Here is a 17,464-nt window from a genome sequence, read left to right as displayed (position 1 = left end):
GGCTGTGCTCCCTAGAATGTAGACTGGTTAAGTCACTTCATTCCCAGTCCAAAGCAGAGTTTTAGGATGCTGGGACAAGAGGAGTCTGTTATGTCCTCATCATAACGTGCACTTGGCTACTCTTTCAGAGGTCCCAAGTTCAATTCTCAGCAACCACATGGTGGCTCACCAACATCTGTACCGGAATCTGATGCTCTCTTCTGGTGTGCAAGACAGTGTACTCATATACATAAAGTACATGAAGAAACATGGACCCAGTGATCAATGTATAAGAATATATGGATATATATGATATCCCAAAAGAACACCCCTCCAGCATGCTTCTGTGGTAGACTTATTGAACAAAGTAAACCCAATCCACAACTGTCTGCTAACCCGCAGCAAATGTGAAGAAACACAGCACATTTGGATTTTTCCCATGACTATTTTTATTTTTCCAAATGTCATGCACGATTCAAGGGGTTAAAAGAAACGCTGGAGAGATGGCTCAGGGACTAAGATCCCTGACCACTCTTCTGGAGGACTCAAAACATGATAGCTCACAAATATCACAAGTTCAGCTCCAGGGTATCTGATGCCCTCTTCTGGCCCCCTTGGAGCATGAGATATGTAGACATAGATTCACGCAAAACACCCATACACTATTAAAATGATATAAATTAAAAACATTGAAAAACCCATATTGATGGCTTTATATTCCTGGTGCCCCAGCTGCATCTTTACTCTGTTGGGGACCTCTGCCCTACCTCTGGCCTCTGTGAAAACACCTTTTGTGACCTACAGGGACATATATGCTAATCTTGCAGACATGAATATAGATCATATTTTTGCATACATTTATATATATGTACCTAAACACCTTACTTTAGCTTGGTATATGGCATGAGTTAGTTATGTCTGGAATGCGGTTTTACTCTCATGGGTATATTTCAATGGAGGAAGACTACCATTTTATGTCAGACAATAAGCCTTGGTCCAAGATTTCAGACAATCTCTTGGAGTCTCCCTTTCCTTATATATGAAATATGCGGATAAAGACAATATCTATTTATGGAGAATCGAACGAGTTTACTCATGTACAAGTGCTCAGCCTGGAAAGAGTGTCTGGCCTGCAGTATGAAGTCCATAGTAAGTACTTCTTGGGAGTAGACAGAGAATGGAAGCTTCTTATGTTTGCTGTACTTGGAATATTTCCCAATAGATATGAAATAGATTAAACGAGCCTTTCTTTTTTGATGAAGTTTTAGAGTGTTTAAAGAATTATCCAGAGTACGGGTCCAGGTGATGTGAGAAATCACTTATCAAGACTAGGGGTGCCTCACCTGGGCTCAGGGTACCAGCAGTACGTTAAGTAGTCATCATTTCAGAGAGCAGGTGAATGAGCCCCCCCCAGTGGGGCAGGCGACCAGAAATGGATGAGAATATCCACAGCCATCCATATTCTCAAGATTGCGCTGCAGGAAATTCATCAAGTAACAGACCTGTGCAATTCTCTCTTCCTGGCCTAATTCGTCCTTATTCTTCTTTTGTACCCTGTTGGCTACATTCAGCTTGCCTTTGAAGTACTGTGCGTCTGCAGATTGGTACTGAAGGGAAAAGTTTGACCTAACGATTCTTTTCAAATGGCTTTTCAATATTTCATTTATTGTTTCAGCCTCGTTGCTTTTCCACCTTCTGATCATGCACAGATCTTATTAGGTTTATTGGCCTGCCTGACTCATCGATCTTGCTGAATTTCCAGATCTGGAGGCAGCCCACTTATACATTTCTTTCTTGCATCTTTTCTATTTTTATTTTTGCATATTAGGCTTTGGTTCTAAATTCACCATGGCTATGAGGACTTGCCAGGTTGTAAATTTCCATTCGTTGTCAACAGCCAAATTTACACATGGCCAATCTTCTTCTAATTAGGTCTGCAAAAGTCCTATTCTCAGTAAAGAAAGCAAGTGTTCATTTCTAGTTCTTTGTTTGGTACGTGTTACTCCCCCATTCCTTGTACATTTTGATTAAAAAAATAATAAACAATGTTGGGGGGGAGTATGAACTACATTTGGATGTGACTGTTAAACAATGTATTTTGACAGGAACCTAGACATATGTAGCGGGCTGGAGTTGGGAGGCGGTGAGGAGGTCTGTTTGGGAGCCTGTTCTTAGCATTCGATTCTTCTTTGTTATGACCTCAGGGATTCTCCAGAATGATTCTTGGTGGCACCCTGATGTGGCAATGACCTAAGTGTCAGGGGCTATCTTGTCTGAGAGTGGGAGCCTGTGATAAACACCTACAGTAGTAGATTGCAAACTGCTAGTCTGTCTCTCTGTCTCTGTATCTGTCTCTGTCTCTGTCTCTCTCTCTCTCTCTCTCTGTTTACTAACAGCAGGAACAGAATTTCTGTTTAGGGGTCAGGGTAGGTATTGTGGGTTTGCTGGGTTAGATGTTAAGTACATTACACTAGGATGTCTCAAACCCAACTCAAAAAGTATGAATGTTGTTTGCTTGCTTGTTTGTTTTGGCAGGGTCTTATGTAAGTCACACAGCTCTGAAACTTTCTATGTACCCAGGCCATCCTGGACTCTTCCCTTCTTCTTCCTCAGCTTTCCACACACTGGGATTACAGACATCCCTGCATTCAGACTAGATATCCCAGAGAGATGCTAACTTCAGATTCAAGTTCCTTACTCGAGCGTGCAGAAGCAGATAGCAATGGCCCTTTTCTCTTTCAGGCCTCAGGTGACATTGGGAGCCATGTTCTTTGCTCATGGCTGCTGTCTTCTGTTAAATCAGCACTTCTTGATGCTATTAGGGAACTCCAGGTTCTACGTCAGCTCAGGATGTGCCTCCTCCAGGGAGTGGTCCATGGTTGCTGTGATCCAAGATGTCAATGATCAAACAGCTTCCAGATCCACTTTATCCATAGACTATGGCTGTGCTTGGACTACTGTAGCAGAATTGTGACAGAGATCCTGTGACCCAAAAGCTTATGATACTATCTGGCCCTTCTCAGGGAAAGTTTGTTAACACTCGTCTCCAAGTAAGAGGGCGTCACACGTCTGCCTCTCAGTATGACCTGCAATAAATGTTTCTTATTTCTGCCATTTGCAAAAAACTCCTTTAAATTCAGCACAGACGTTTAGTATTTGCCAGGCATTTTGGGCACTGAACAAATAATCACAAAATTACACTTGGAAATTGGGGTGAGTCTGGGCAAGGAACAAACAAAACCCAGGAAACAGTTTTATTTTCGACAGAGGACGTTCTCTCCTACGACTTTTGTACTTAAAGCACCCCATTCCAACAGAGCACTCTGATTTGGTACCCATCTCAGCTTAAGAGCATGCATCTTGGAAGTGGGGAGATGGCACAGTGGGTAAGAGCACTCGCTGGGCAAAGATGAGGACCTGGTTGGGATCTCCGGCACCTCTGAAAAGCTGGATGTGACCACAATTGTTGGCGTGTTGGGGGTGGGGGAGAGAGGAGGGTTGCTGGGGATGGTGATCTGCTAGCCTAGCTGAAAAAGGGAGCCCCAGATTTGGTTGGAGATCCTGCCTCAAGGGATAAGGTGGAGGATGCTAGAGTTGGATACTGAAGGTCCTCTTCTGGATTCTGCATGTATGTGGACACACCACTTCATGCATGTATAGACATGGACATCCACATACACCCCCTTCCAAGGACAATCACACATATACAAAGACCGTATGTCTTGTCATGTTTCTATAGGGTATGTGAAAATGTAACTTCATTAAAAACTCTTACAAAGATGCAAATATGCACATGGTATTGCAGAGTGGCACTTATTTCCATGCTTACGGGAATCCTTTCGGACTCTTACTTATTCCAGTGGGGTGTGTGTGTGTGTGTGTGTGTGTGTGTGTGTGTGTAAAACTTCTCTTTCATTAATGACAAACTGTTTAACCTAGTAACCTAGATTCACTGTGTTCTCTTCCTGCCTGCCTAGTGGCCAGCCCATTCCCAGGGTCGAGTACACAGAAGAAGAGACTAAAACTTGGGGTGTTGTGTTCCGGGAGCTCTCCAAGCTCTACCCGACTCATGCTTGCCGGGAGTACCTGAAAAACTTCCCTCTGCTGACCAAGTACTGTGGCTACAGGGAAGACAACGTCCCGCAACTGGAAGACGTCTCCATGTTTCTGAAAGGTGAGACCGAGCAGGCTGCCTTTCCTTGTTCCCCATCCACATCTGCTTTTCAAGGACACAGGGCACACCAATAGCCCCTTCTCCAAAAGGGAAAAGTAGTGACTTAAGACAGGGAGCATTGACCCCACGATTAACCTGAACTCCCAGGGTCCAGCAGAATGGGTACCTGGCTGGAGAAACGGATTTGGCCTTTCCTTGGGGCTTGCTGTTTTAGAGCAGGTCCCAAAGGACACCTGGGAAGAATATCAGATTGGAGCATCCTTTCAACACAATCTATACTTATACCTAACACTGGATGTTAGGATGGCTAGGATCAAGGTATTGAAGGGGATTTTGGGGGCTTTAGTTCCTCTGCCTCTCCCTTCCTTCCTTCCTTCCTTCCTTCCTTCCTTCCTTCCTTCCTTCCTTCCTTCCTTATGTTTGTTTGTTTATTTATTTATTTATTTATTATATGTAAATACACTGTAGCTGCCTCCTTTGCCCCTTTCAGCTGTTGTGGTTCACCTCTATCACTTGGTCCATGGCTTCATCTTTACCATGCTACTCTCTCTCTCTCTCTCTCTCTCTCTCTCTCTCTCTCTCTCTCTCTCTCTCAGAAATGAAGATTTTATTTATTTATTTATTTATTTATTTATTTATTTATTTATTTATTTAATGTATATGAGTACACCATCGCTCTCTTCAGAGATACCAGAAGAGGGCATCAGACCCCATTGCAGATGGTTGTGAGCCACCACGTGGTTGCTGGGAATTGAACTCAGAACCTCTGGAAGAGCAGTCAGTGCTCTTAACCACTGAGCCATCTCTCCAGTCTCTTATTTCCATCTTCACCATGCCTTGTCTAGCTCCCTCTCCTGCTTCCTTCTTATAAAGACCTTTATGGTTTTAACCCCTAGTTGGATAATCCAGGATAGCATCCTCATCTCAAGAGCCATTGTTAGATCACATCTCTAAGTGTTGTGTGTACAAGTCAGACAGCACTTACAGACTCAAGGTGGTTAGGCTGTGGGCATCTTTATCTTTAGGGATGTTATGTGGATGTAGCTTGTCAGGTTTGCTTCTACCTGGACTCTCCCAGGCTGCCACATTCAACTTTGGGGCACCCTATCTATCCAGCCCCCCCTTTAAAAGTACTTTTTCTTTTTTAAAGATTTATTGATTTATTACATGTAAGTACACTGCAGCTGTCTTCAGACACACCAGAAGAGGGCATTAGATCCCATTACAGATGGTTGTGAGACACCATGTGGTTGTTGGGAATTGAACTCAGGACCTCTGGAAGAGCTGTCAGTGCTCTTACCGACTGAGCCATCTCTCCAGCCCTTACCCCCCTTTTTATTCTACATTTTCTCCCCACACAAAGGTTCCCACCATCTTGCCACCTTGATTCCTAAGCCTCCTCTCTTGCCCGTTGCTTCCACACAAGCCTCCTTTTCTGAAACATTACCTAAAACGTTCCCCGTTACCTCCCAGATTGGCTTAGTAACTCTCAGTGGCTGCTAAGGGTAGGGCTAGGCCGATAAATATTTTGAGTTCTGTGGTCTAAGATGTTTAAGGGAATCACATGGATACTTACATAGTCATTTTCTTGTGTACATGAGAGAGTACAAAAACTATTCTCCTGCTATCAGCAGGATCTCAGTTTAGACTTCTCCCTTTCTCTGGCGAATGTGTTATCCACCAAAGGGACTCTATGTGTAATAAGATACATAGAGAATAGTGTAGCAAACAGAATTTATCACGCAGTAAAACAAAGTATACCCTCAAGGGGTGCGAATGGATAATGACCAAAGGGACCCATGTTCCAATCTATGCTTTAGGTAGATTTTATATTATTTCCAAATTCTTTAGAACGAACAGTTTTTTTCCTGTGAGACTTTGTCCAGTCTATGTGATTGGCAGACCTGCTGAGATAGACTCTCACAGGAGGGGACAATGGTGTGTGTCTTTGTTCTTTATTAAAATGTCTCCTGCTACACCGACTGCTCATTCAGAGGTCCCGAGTTCAATTCCTAGCAACCACACAATGGCTTACAACCATCTGGAACAGAATCTGATGCCCCCTTCTGGTGTGTCTGATGACAGCTACAGTGTACTCACACACATAAAATAAACAAAATTAGATTCCTGTTGTTCCATCTCTTGGTTTATAGGCTGTTGACTGAGAGGGCTGTGTCTGATCCTCAGGTCTTCCAAGTTTACTAATATCTCCCTGCCTACTGAGCACCAGGACACACAGACACAGACCAGGAGCTGAATTTGGACATGCATGAACTGTGCAACCCGTGATTCTTGGTTGTGGTAGTTATCATGACCCCACCCTTGCTTTAATTCTGTATCACACGTGGCTCAGGATGCACGATAGTCTGACGGCTGTCACCGAGAGCCACGGCCAGCCCTGACCATGAAGAAGGAGCTTGGGAGTGAACATTGTCCACCACCCTGCATTTGTTCACGAGGAGGAGAGATAGAAAGCCCCGATCAGCATCTCTTCATAGTGCATTCTGCTGTGGTTTAGTTAGACTCTGTTCTCCCACATACCCTGCTGCTCACATTTCTGCTTCCCACAGAGATGCAGGAATCTGCAGGTTTATAATGGGATCCATTTCTCATACCTAGGATCCACGTTTTGCTCTCTTGTTTCTCAGCCTTAGTCATAAGTATATTATCTCACAGGTTTTGTTTTTTGCCATATCTGTCTCTCAGGTTGCCATTTTCATGTGAGTCAGTGTAGAATTCAGTTTGAGTCACTCACTGCCCCACAGCAGAAACAAGGCAAGTTCAAACTCATGGTTTTTGGTTTCTTTTAATTGACTCATTAAAAAAAAAACACCTCTTTTATATAACACAGAAACTTCTAAGCCAATAATATATACGAAGTAAAAGTTCTCAATGTTGACATTTTATATCTTTCTAATTTACATGAAATAAAGTACAAAACTATTAAAATAAAAAATGTTCCTCGGTATACCAACTTGTGCCCCAATATAGGATATGCTGCTACGATGGATGTTAATTTAAGAAAAGAAGAAAATACACTTATGTTTTTGATACTCGGGGGAACAATCTAAGGTGGAAATTCTTGGCATAAACAATGCTGCTAGATTTACAGCTGCAAGGACACCTGAGAGCAGTGTGATTTCCATGTTGGTACCAGATATCCCAGGGTGGATTTGTTCTATAGTCTTAGCTGCTGTTTCCAGCCATCTTGAGGTACTCTCCTAATATGCTGAAAATTTCAGAACAGGGGCTTGTTCAATGCTTGCATTGGGGGTAGGCCCTGCCCCAGACTCTATGCTAAGAGATAAGCCAAAGCCATTAAGACAAAGAACATGTGACCCCATTGTGCATAGACTCTAAAACCGTGGACTATACCGACAATGGATCAGTGGCGGGAGAGTGGTGGGCGTGGCAGATGTTCATCAAAAGGTACAAAGATGCAGTTATGCACAGTGTGCAGGTCTAGACATCTAGCTTATAGCTGGATGATGATGGCTGGATATACTGTGCTATATAACAGCAATTTTCCAGGAGTAGATTTTTATGGTGCTCTTACCACACACATGGATCTATGCAGACACGGGCATATTAGGTTGACTTTAGCAATCGTTTGACTGTGTGTTATGTCTATAAATATGTTTTACCACTAGGTGGAGCTCAGGGAATCCTTCAGGAGAGGGAGAAGTTGGATTGTAGGGACCAGAAGGGTCAAGGACACCACAAGAAAGCAGGCTACAGATCAACTAACCAGGGACTGAGCTGACAATCAGGGAGCCTGGATAGGTCTGCATTAGGTCCTCTGCATATATGTTATAGCTGAATAGGCCGGCGCTCTTGTGGGACTCCTAACAGTGTGAGTGGCGGATTCTTTTGCCTGCTTTTGGGACCTTTGTCCTCTTATTGGGTTGTCTTGTCCAGCCTGGATATGAGGGAGGTGCCTAGTCTTATTGTAACTGGATTTGCCACGTTTGGTTGCTATCCCCGGGAGGCCTGCTCTTTTCTGAAGGGAAATGGATGTACAGTCAGGATGTGAAATACGAGAGAAGAGTAAAGAAAAAAAGATAAAAAAGAATGAAAAATGTTTTACATTTAAACACATACATTTTTACTAAAAACAACCTTACTCCCAAGCCCAGGACAGTCAATATAAAATAGCCACTTTAAAATACAACATCTCAACAGAACACCTTACTTTTATGAAATTGAGACTACTGATGAGTCGTGGACTCATTTATCTGGTGGTAACTTTTGGTTTTATTGTATTCTTACTTTCCTTCTTTCTACCATAAAATGATATCATATGTGGAGCTTTAGTCTGTCTTTACAACATGGTGATCCACGCCATGGCACAAAGAACAACGATATTGAGTGACATTTGGAGGGACTTCACACACACACACACCACATAGAAAGGGATTCTACCACCCTAGTGGAGGGGTTGTCTAAGCCGTGCACTACTCAACGCTGGCAAGCAGGGTGGAGCCTCAGGGGAAGAAATTGGGAGCAGGTGGTAACCTTCACTCTAGGTTATAATCTTTTCCTACGTATTTGGGATTTCTTATTCTAATTTGGCTCCTGAGTCTAAGTGCCTAAAAATATTTTTACCCTTCCTTTTTTAATGAACATCTCGTTCCCCTGGAAACCATCTTTCGTGAGCATATTTTAGTCACCAGAGTTCAGAAACGTGGTGTCTGTTAACAGATGTCACTCATTTGTCAGGAGGTGTAGAACCTGGATGACTCTGCTTCTGGAACATCCTCACAAATCATTGAGACCTGAAAAAAATCCATCATCTATGAATGTATTATTTAATAACTGTCATCGCCAAAGACTTTTCCCAAAGGGTAAACGCATGCACAGCAAAGTGTCAGAGATGGTAAATGAGCCTCTAGTCCTTAAAAGTAACGTTATTAAGAAAAATAAAATAAAATGAAATAAATGAAAATCCTTATGCTAACAGCCCATGTGTGGGCCCTCAGGTCCTGAGGTTTGAATTTAGTTGGTGCTTGCTGTTGTCTCTTTAGAGCGATCTGGCTTCACAGTGAGACCAGTGGCTGGCTACCTGAGCCCAAGAGACTTCCTGGCGGGCCTGGCCTACAGAGTATTCCACTGCACTCAGTACGTGCGGCATGGCTCCGACCCCCTCTACACCCCAGAACCGTGAGTATTGCAGTCAGAGTTCAGCAGCATGAAGGTCACTGCGCTGTAATGTGGTCAAGGTGGACTTGACTTAATTACATCTTTTTAGCAGTGAGAACCACAGCACTTGTGTGGAGAAGGGCGAGCAGGCTGGATGATCAACATCTTCAGCTGGAACCTCGGGCCTCTGGTAGTGTAGCCTGGGCTGTCTCTCTTACTTCACTGCAAACACTCAACGTTCTGCCTGAGCCTGTCTCCATTGCTGATGAGAAAAGGAAGGGAAACACCTGCACATAGTCGGGACACAAGCGCCTCTCATTGGGAGGCTCCCCTTGGGTTCAGGAGGTTGAGGTTTACAGTTAGACACCACAGTATAAGTCCCTCTTTCATTTTTTTCTTTTTATTCTCAAAATTCCATTATGCACCTTCTGCAGTCTTAGCCTCCTTGAGTGTTCTTCCATCATTCATAATTTCCAGACAGCAATGATGTGCATGATCCTTCGCTTGTCAGCTTTCCTCGAGACTCATCCTGTGGCTTGTATATCCACTCTCTCCTTGTCAGTGGGAGAGTTAAGAGCACTCAGAGAAGCGATGAGGTTGTTTCCTATAATAATATCATGGGTGGGCATTGGGGGTGGGAGGCAGAGACTCCGAATCCCTACACCTTAAGCAGCTGTACCACATACGGGATTCTACAGTCTACAAGTGCCAGATGCCCTGTATTCTCCTTGCCATTCTTAAAAATGTAGTATTTATTGGAAAACACCTATGTGCTTGGATAGTTTGGGAGTGAGACAGAACCTCACTGCCCCTGGCTGGCTGGATAGGGAACAATTATTAGTGTGCAAACAGACAGTAGCACCAATGAGTGCTGGTAGGTACTGCAAAGGCAGATGGAGCAAGAGGGTGATATAGAGAATCGCTTGCTGTCCATTTTGCTGTAGGTGCCACTGGAAGATGACATTAGAGCAGAGATCAAAATGTAAACATTTCAGGACCAGAGAGAGCAGAGAAGGAAAGATCCCGAGGCTGGGAGCTGCCAGGGTTGTTTGTCTCTCTGGGCTCCATTCAGATGGGTGCCTCGTCCCAGTCTTAGGCTAATTCCTTGCCCACTGTTCTTCAAGGCTCTCAAGTTATCACTTTGCTTATGATGCTGTTTTACTTGAATAAGCACATGATTAATGGGCTGCCAAGGTCTTCACTGGGGAGCAGAGAGCCCTTGAGGTCCAAGCAGTTAAGTGGCTGATAGCCTCGAAGGTGGGCAGGGATTAGCACTAAGCTTCTGCAAGCCCCACCCCCCTTCTAGGCTGGCACCATCCGCTGGCCAGGTGGGTCCCTGTAGGGTCACTACATTTTTTTTAAAGCTCTGTTCAGCTTCTCTGAAAGTGTTTCAGGGTAAACAAAGGTTACTTATAGGACTCCAGACATTTGGAAAAGAAATGCTTCTTATAATGGAGTGCTCAAAGGAGCATTGTCAGAGTTAGAAAGGCAATCTCTAAATCTAGCCCAGAGGGTTTACAAATGGCCCTGTTTACAAATAGCAGGCACTTTGTTAGCTCTCTTTGAATAACTGGCCCTCCTGAGACTGGTGATAGCGTGCCAATAGGTATGCACAAAAAGAGGGCCAAGAAATGAGATTTTAGCCACAGAAGTCTATAAAATTTGGGGATAATGTGTTACATTTTTACCAAGGCACTTTCAGCCAATTCATTCAGCAATATTTATGTGCAGTATTAGCAGAGAGGTACAGCCGATTTAAAGATGAATAAAATATAGTAGTTTTTTTTTTTTTTTTTTTTTTTTAATGCAGTTGACATTCTGGCAGGGGAGATAGAAGCACAAATAATGAGAAAAGAATTTGTTTAGGGTTATTGCTTGGGTATGTGCAAAACATTAGAGGATCCCTGAGGATAGAATCATTCAAAGAAGATACAACAAGAATAGAAGTCAGGAATGGTGAGCAGAGAGCTCTTTTTTTTTTTTTTTTTGGACAAGGTCTCTTGAAAAGAGAAAGAAGACTTTCCATGCAAAGGGAACAGCAAACACAAAGTCGTGGAGCATGCAGAAGGTATCAGGCGGCAGGTTTCGTAGCCAAGAGTGGCTAGGCACAGCTTATGAGGAGGCAAAATCATCAGAACACATTGTGGTCATTTGTCAAAGTACGACAAACAGACCTCCGTTTTCAGTAGGCACTGGGGAACTATCCAGGGTCCTGAAGCATGCTCGGGTATCTGTGTTTGAGAAAGACGACCAGGGGCTTCAGGAGTGTGGAGAATAATAAAGAAGAAAAGTTAGCTAGGCTGCTCATACGCTCCATATCATGTGTCGGGATAGAAAAAAGTCCAGGCAATAGTACAAGAGAGTGTCTATTCGATGTTCTCGTAACCTCATAGCAAAGGGTTAAACAGGATTTTGTGACTCGAGTCAAAGAAAAGGAGAAGAAGGACCTCCCGAGATAATGGTAAAGCTTTTTTTTTTTTTTTTTTTAAGATTTATTTATTTATTTTATGGATGTGAGTACACTGTAGCTGTACAGATGGTTGTGAGCCTTCATGTGGTTGTTGGAATTGAATTTTAGGACTTCTGCTCTCTCCGGTCGGTTCTGCTTGCTCTGGCCCAAAGATTTATTTATTAGTATACATAAGTACACTGTAGCTGACTTCAGACACCCCAGAAGAAATCTCATTATGGGTGGTTGTGAGCCACCATGGGGTTGCTAGGATTTGAACTCAGGTCCTTCATAAGAGCAGTCAGTGCTCTTACCCACTGAGCCATCTCGCCAGCCCTATGGTAAAGCTTTTATTGAGAAAGTAAATGACTTGTTGTTTCTAGTGATTATTAAGCATATCAGAAGAAGAACAATCATGGGGAAAAGAGGAAATGAGGAAGAGGATTTAGGTTGAAATATGCTACCTTTGGGGTGCTCAAGATTGGGATTTCCCACATGAAGAAGACCTTAGCTCTGTACTTCAGGAGTGAATTTGAAGATTGTATTATAAAGAATTGAGAACTTGAATATTTTATGATTTGAGGATTTCATTCAATGTACTTTGATTATATTCCCTGATTTGCCCCCATATTTTTCCCCAAATCCATTCCCACCCCTCTACTACCCTAACTTTGTCTCTTCTCTGTCTTTATAACCTATTAAGTCCAATTGGTGCTGCCCAGATATTCCTAGGTCGGGTGGCTGTCCACCAGAGCATGAATGATACACCCTTAAAGACAACAGTGTCTCCCTGACCCATAACTGAAGATGGTTCATGAACTCTTTCTCCCTCAATGTGAGGATGCTGATTGGCTTGCCTTTGTGCATATAACCGTAGTTGCTGTGAGCTCATGTGTGCAGTTCTTCTGGCATGTCCAGAAGATGCTATTTCACTTCTGTCTTTCCTGACTTTTGGAGAACTCTCCTTTTAAATTACAGGAGTATCACATGACTCCTGTGGACACACATACAGGAGGAGACTGAGTCACAGTATAGAAGTTTGAGATTCACAAATCTGTTGTTGTTTTTATCAGCTCCGTTTTTGATTGTATAGTCTCTCTCTCTCTCTCTCTCTCTCTCTCTCTCTCTCTCTATATATATATATATATATATATATATATATGTATGTATTTTTGTAATTATGTGTAGGTGAATATGTCCAAAGGGTGACCTTGAGTGTTATTCTGCATTAGGTGTTATCTACCTTAGGATCCTAATGTTTGTGTGGCAAGGCTTTAGGGATTACACTATCTCCTTTAATTTTAATAATATTTATTTGTTTAAAAATTATTATCTCATAAAAAACTGATACACATACAGGGCTTGGAAATCAAAGGATGTGCTTAAACAGTGAATTCCTTTTCTCCCTTTTGAACTTCATTCATCCCTCTCCAGAGGCCACTCTTGATACTGGTTTCTATTATATCCTTCTAGAAATATGCTATGCAGAATACATTTTTGTAGAGCTTCTCTTAATCCTTGCAGGTCACAAAATCCACTCTCTTCTTAGCCACATGGTTAGAACCCATAAAACACTGTGTTGGAAGTGCCCTTTCCTGCCCAGCCATTTTCGCCGGCATTGTCTTTATAATGAAATCCCATTTTCTCAATTGAAAACCATCAAGAGGGCAGATTCTCCAATCTGTGAGGTTCAACTCAGTCACTGTGTTTGGTGCCTGTTCTCAGCCTCTAAATTACAGCCCCAATTGTTGAACTGTGGTGCTGGAGGCCACATTAATGAGACAAAGGTGAGCTGTGAAGACCCAGGTAGAAATGGGAATGATAGCAACAAAGAGACATTATCTGAAAAAAAAAAAAAAAAGGACTATTTTCTCTTGCAGTCTAGGTAAAGTACATTTTGCATCACAACTTTCAACACACACATACACACAAACACACACACATACACAAATACACACACATACAAACATATTTTTGGTTTGTCTATATGCTTTCCTCTTTAGATATATATTTACTTTATTGATTTAAAGATATTATTTTATTTCAAGGAGATGGGTGTTTTTCCACTACTTCTTGTGTGCCTGGTGCCACAGAAGCCAGAAGAGGGCATCAGATCCCTTGGAACTGGAGTTATGACTGTGAGCATCCATGTGGGTACAGAGAATCTAATGCTGTCCTCTGCAAGAGCAACGAGTGCACTGAACTGCTGAGCACTCCATCCTTCCTCTGCCTTTTTCTTAGCTTCTATTTTTATCTTATTTTATTGAAAAGAATGTATTCATGAGATATATTCTGATCACACTTTCTCTCTCTCAGCTCCTCCTAGAAGCTCCTTACTCACCCAATTCCATGCCCTTCCTTTTTCTTTTCCCTTAAAAAAAAATAATAAATGACAACCAAACATTAAAAAAAAAGAAACACACACACACACACACACACAAAGAGCAGACACACAATTCTATAAACACACAAAATCAGAAACCAAAATGTCCAAGCAAAGCTATATGAGACACAACGTTTACAAATATACCATTGAGTTTGTTTTATGTTGGCCATCTACTCTTGGGCATTGACCCTACCCCCAAGTGTGATTAATACAGCCAGCAAGACTCCACTGGAGAAGACTAAACTTCCTTTGCTAGCAGGTACTGGTTGTAAATAACTTCTTGGTTGGGGGGAGTCATGCCATGTCAGCTTCTCCCTCTCAGCCCTGAGAACCTGTCTGGCTTGATCTTGTGAAGGGCTTATGAATGTTGTCATAGACTCTGGGAACTTATATGCTGATCAATCCTAGTATGTCTGGAGAACACTTTTCTTGGCATCATCTGTCTCCCCGGCTCTTACATCTTTCTGACTCCTCTTCTGCATAGCTCCCTTAGCCCTGAAGGAAGAGTTGAGTGAAGACATCTCACTCAAGACTGAATAGTCCAATATCTCTCACTACATCACATTGTCTAGTTGTGGATCTCTGTGTTACTTCCCATCCATTGCAAGAAGACCCCTTTCTGCCGATGGTCGAGCAAGGCACTGATTTATGGGTATTGTAGAATGTCATTATGAGTCATTTTATTGCTAAGTTTCTTTCTTTCCTTTTCTTTTTCTAAAAAGATTTATTTATTATATATGTATATGAGTGCACTGTAGCTGTCTTCAGACACACCTGAAGACGGCATCGGATCCCATTACAGATAGTTGTGAGCCACTATGTGGTGGCTGGGAATTGAACTCAGGACCTCTGGAAGAGCAAGCAGTCAGTTCTCTTAACTGCTGAGCCATCTCTCCACTCCTCTAAGTTTCTTTACCAGAATAATAATAGCAGATTTCCCCCTAGGCCCATGGCCTATCCAGTTTCAGGTTTTTGGTTATACTGGCAGTGTCAGACATGGTTCCATCTTATGGAGTGAGCCTTAAATTCAATCCGAGAGTGACTGGTTACACATAGAACACTTGTGCTACTATTGCACCAACACATCTCCCAGGAAAGTAACCATTGTAGGTCACAGAGTTTATGGCTGAGTTGACAATTCTATTCCTCTTCTGCTACCTTGCAGAGTACATCCCAGTATCACTAATGATCAGTAAGAGTGAGGCCTCTTAGTAGACACTGGCTTGACTTCTTTGTGGTCAATGAGATATAGAAATGTTGCTGTCAGTAACCAGGCCTTCACATCAGTATGTGGAGAGCACCCAATGACCTTGGCAGTAGTCTGAGTTGAGACATCAGTCTCCACATCGGTTTGTAGAGAGTAACCAATAGCTTTGGCAATTGGCTGAGATGTTTAGGAGTTTCCATTGGCCAACAACTAGATAGAGCCCATTCCTGACACTGGGGGCTTCCCTTGGTGGTGTAAGAGGTCTAGTTGGAGCACTCTCTCCAACTATTATTTGGTGACTCTAGATTTCTACCATATATTTATATATTTTTGGGAAGCTTCTTCAGTAACAGGTTTTCGATGGGCTTTCATATGGCACTTAGTGTTAGCTGTTACTTTCCATATTCACTTGCTTGTCCCTCTCTTCTATCCCTTCCTCATTTAATCCTCCCACTTTAGTCTCTCTGTAACAATATATTCTATATCCACTTCCTTGGAAGAACCTCCACTTCCCTCCAGTTCTTTACTGGGTGTGTAATCTCTGTGGTTATATGGATGGTAGCACAGATATTGACCCCCAACTCCTTCCTTCCTTCCTTCCTTCCTTCCTTCCTTCCTTCCTTCCTTCCTTCCTCCCTCCCTCCCTCCCTCNTCCCTCCCTCCTTCCCTCCCTCCCTCCCTCCCTCCCTCCCTCTCTCTCTCTCTCTCTTTCTGAGACTGGTTTTCATATAGTCCAGTCTTGTTTAGAACTTCTTATGTAGCCAAAGATGGCCTTGGACTCCCAATCCTTCTGTCTCTCCCCTCAAATGTTGAATTTATTTATTTATTTATTTATTTATTTATTTATTTATTTATTTATTTATTTGAGTCAGGGCCTCATGTACGTAGGTTACTGGCCCTGAACTCACTATGTAGCTCATAGTGACCTTGAACTTCTGATACCCCTGCCCTCACCTGTCAAAGGCTGGAATTACAGACATGCATTACTGTATCCAATTTATGCTATGCTAGGGACCAAACCCAGCACCTCATGCATGCTAGTCGAGCAACCAACCAATTGAGCTATATACCCAGTCCCAGGTTTTGCATTTTAAAGACTCTGGGTTCTTTGAACTTGGGCAGACAGTAAGATTTGAATTTAAAAAGTGATGACTTATTGGCTTGCTTCCTTGGGAGAAACCTTTCTAGCCTCTAGCACTGTAGACAAGTGTATTGGGTCAGTGATTCCTAGTCTTCTGGTTGGCGTAGATACCTTTCCATTTGTTTATGCGTGGGTTGAAGGTTACTAATATACCAGGAGTGCAAGGATGCTTGCTTTTTATTTGGAGAGCAGTGCCGCAGGCTATGATTCTGTTCCTTGGTGTAGGATGGTTGTATGCTTTGATAGCTGTGATCCCAGATAATACTGTGATTAACAAAGTATCAACACCAACAAACGATTTCCTGTACCAAATATCAATTGGTCAATTAAAAATTATTATAGTAAGATTATTCCTCTCACACAGTGGAACGGGAGAGAAGGGTTCAGAGTGCCAGGTCACAGGGACATGTGAGCATAATCCAGTGTGTATACTGACACAGAGAGAGTTTTTTCAAGTCCTCCTTAAGGCTTCCTGGCCTGATTTTTATCTGTGGACTTTGCCATGTTGTACCTCTGGCCATTTTATCTTTTCTTTTTTCTTGGCACTTTGTGGTTGCTGCTGTTGTTGTGTACAGGGAAATGTCCTATGCATGTTAAGATATTTAAGGGAATTGGTAGGCACTGCCCATTAGCGGTCAAGAATATTTTTATTGGACACCCAACACATTTGCAGAAACCTAAGTTATGTACCAGAGGAAACATTGCAAGAGAGTAAGAAGTCTAACTTCTGCCAATGACTGTGAGTCTCTTCCCTTCAGATAACACCTGTAGATGCTTGTCTTCTTAACATAAAAACTGGAAGCTAGCATCCCTTTATTTAACATTTGTTAGTCTACAAATATATATATATATACATATATATATGTATATATATGAGAAAAGTCTGATCTTATCAAACTAGCCCATTAACTAGCCCTTCTGAGATGCTCCATATTGAGAGAGAGAGAGAGAGAGAGAGAGAGAGAGAGAGAGAGAGAGAGAGAGAGAGA

The 17,464-nt window shown here is 42.5% G+C and overlaps 1 protein-coding gene across 2 annotated transcripts in view; it reads left to right on the top strand.

Annotated features, from left to right (window-relative positions):
* The window catches only part of Tph2 (tryptophan hydroxylase 2), a 114,211-nt gene that overhangs the window by 36,432 nt on the left and 60,315 nt on the right, over positions 1-17,464 (top strand). For both annotated transcript variants that reach the window (XM_021174742.2, XM_029482722.1), the window contains 2 exons: positions 3,957-4,153; positions 9,178-9,313. In XM_021174742.2, coding sequence (XP_021030401.1) covers positions 3,957-4,153; positions 9,178-9,313 — 333 coding nt within the window. The remainder of the gene's footprint in view (positions 1-3,956; positions 4,154-9,177; positions 9,314-17,464) is intronic.

Source organism: Mus caroli, chromosome 10 (assembly GCF_900094665.2).
Source record: "Mus caroli chromosome 10, CAROLI_EIJ_v1.1, whole genome shotgun sequence".
Classification (NCBI taxonomy): Eukaryota; Metazoa; Chordata; class Mammalia; order Rodentia; family Muridae; genus Mus; species Mus caroli.
The sequence above is the reverse complement of the archived record's forward strand: the minus strand, read 5'-3'. Positions and strand labels throughout refer to the sequence as shown.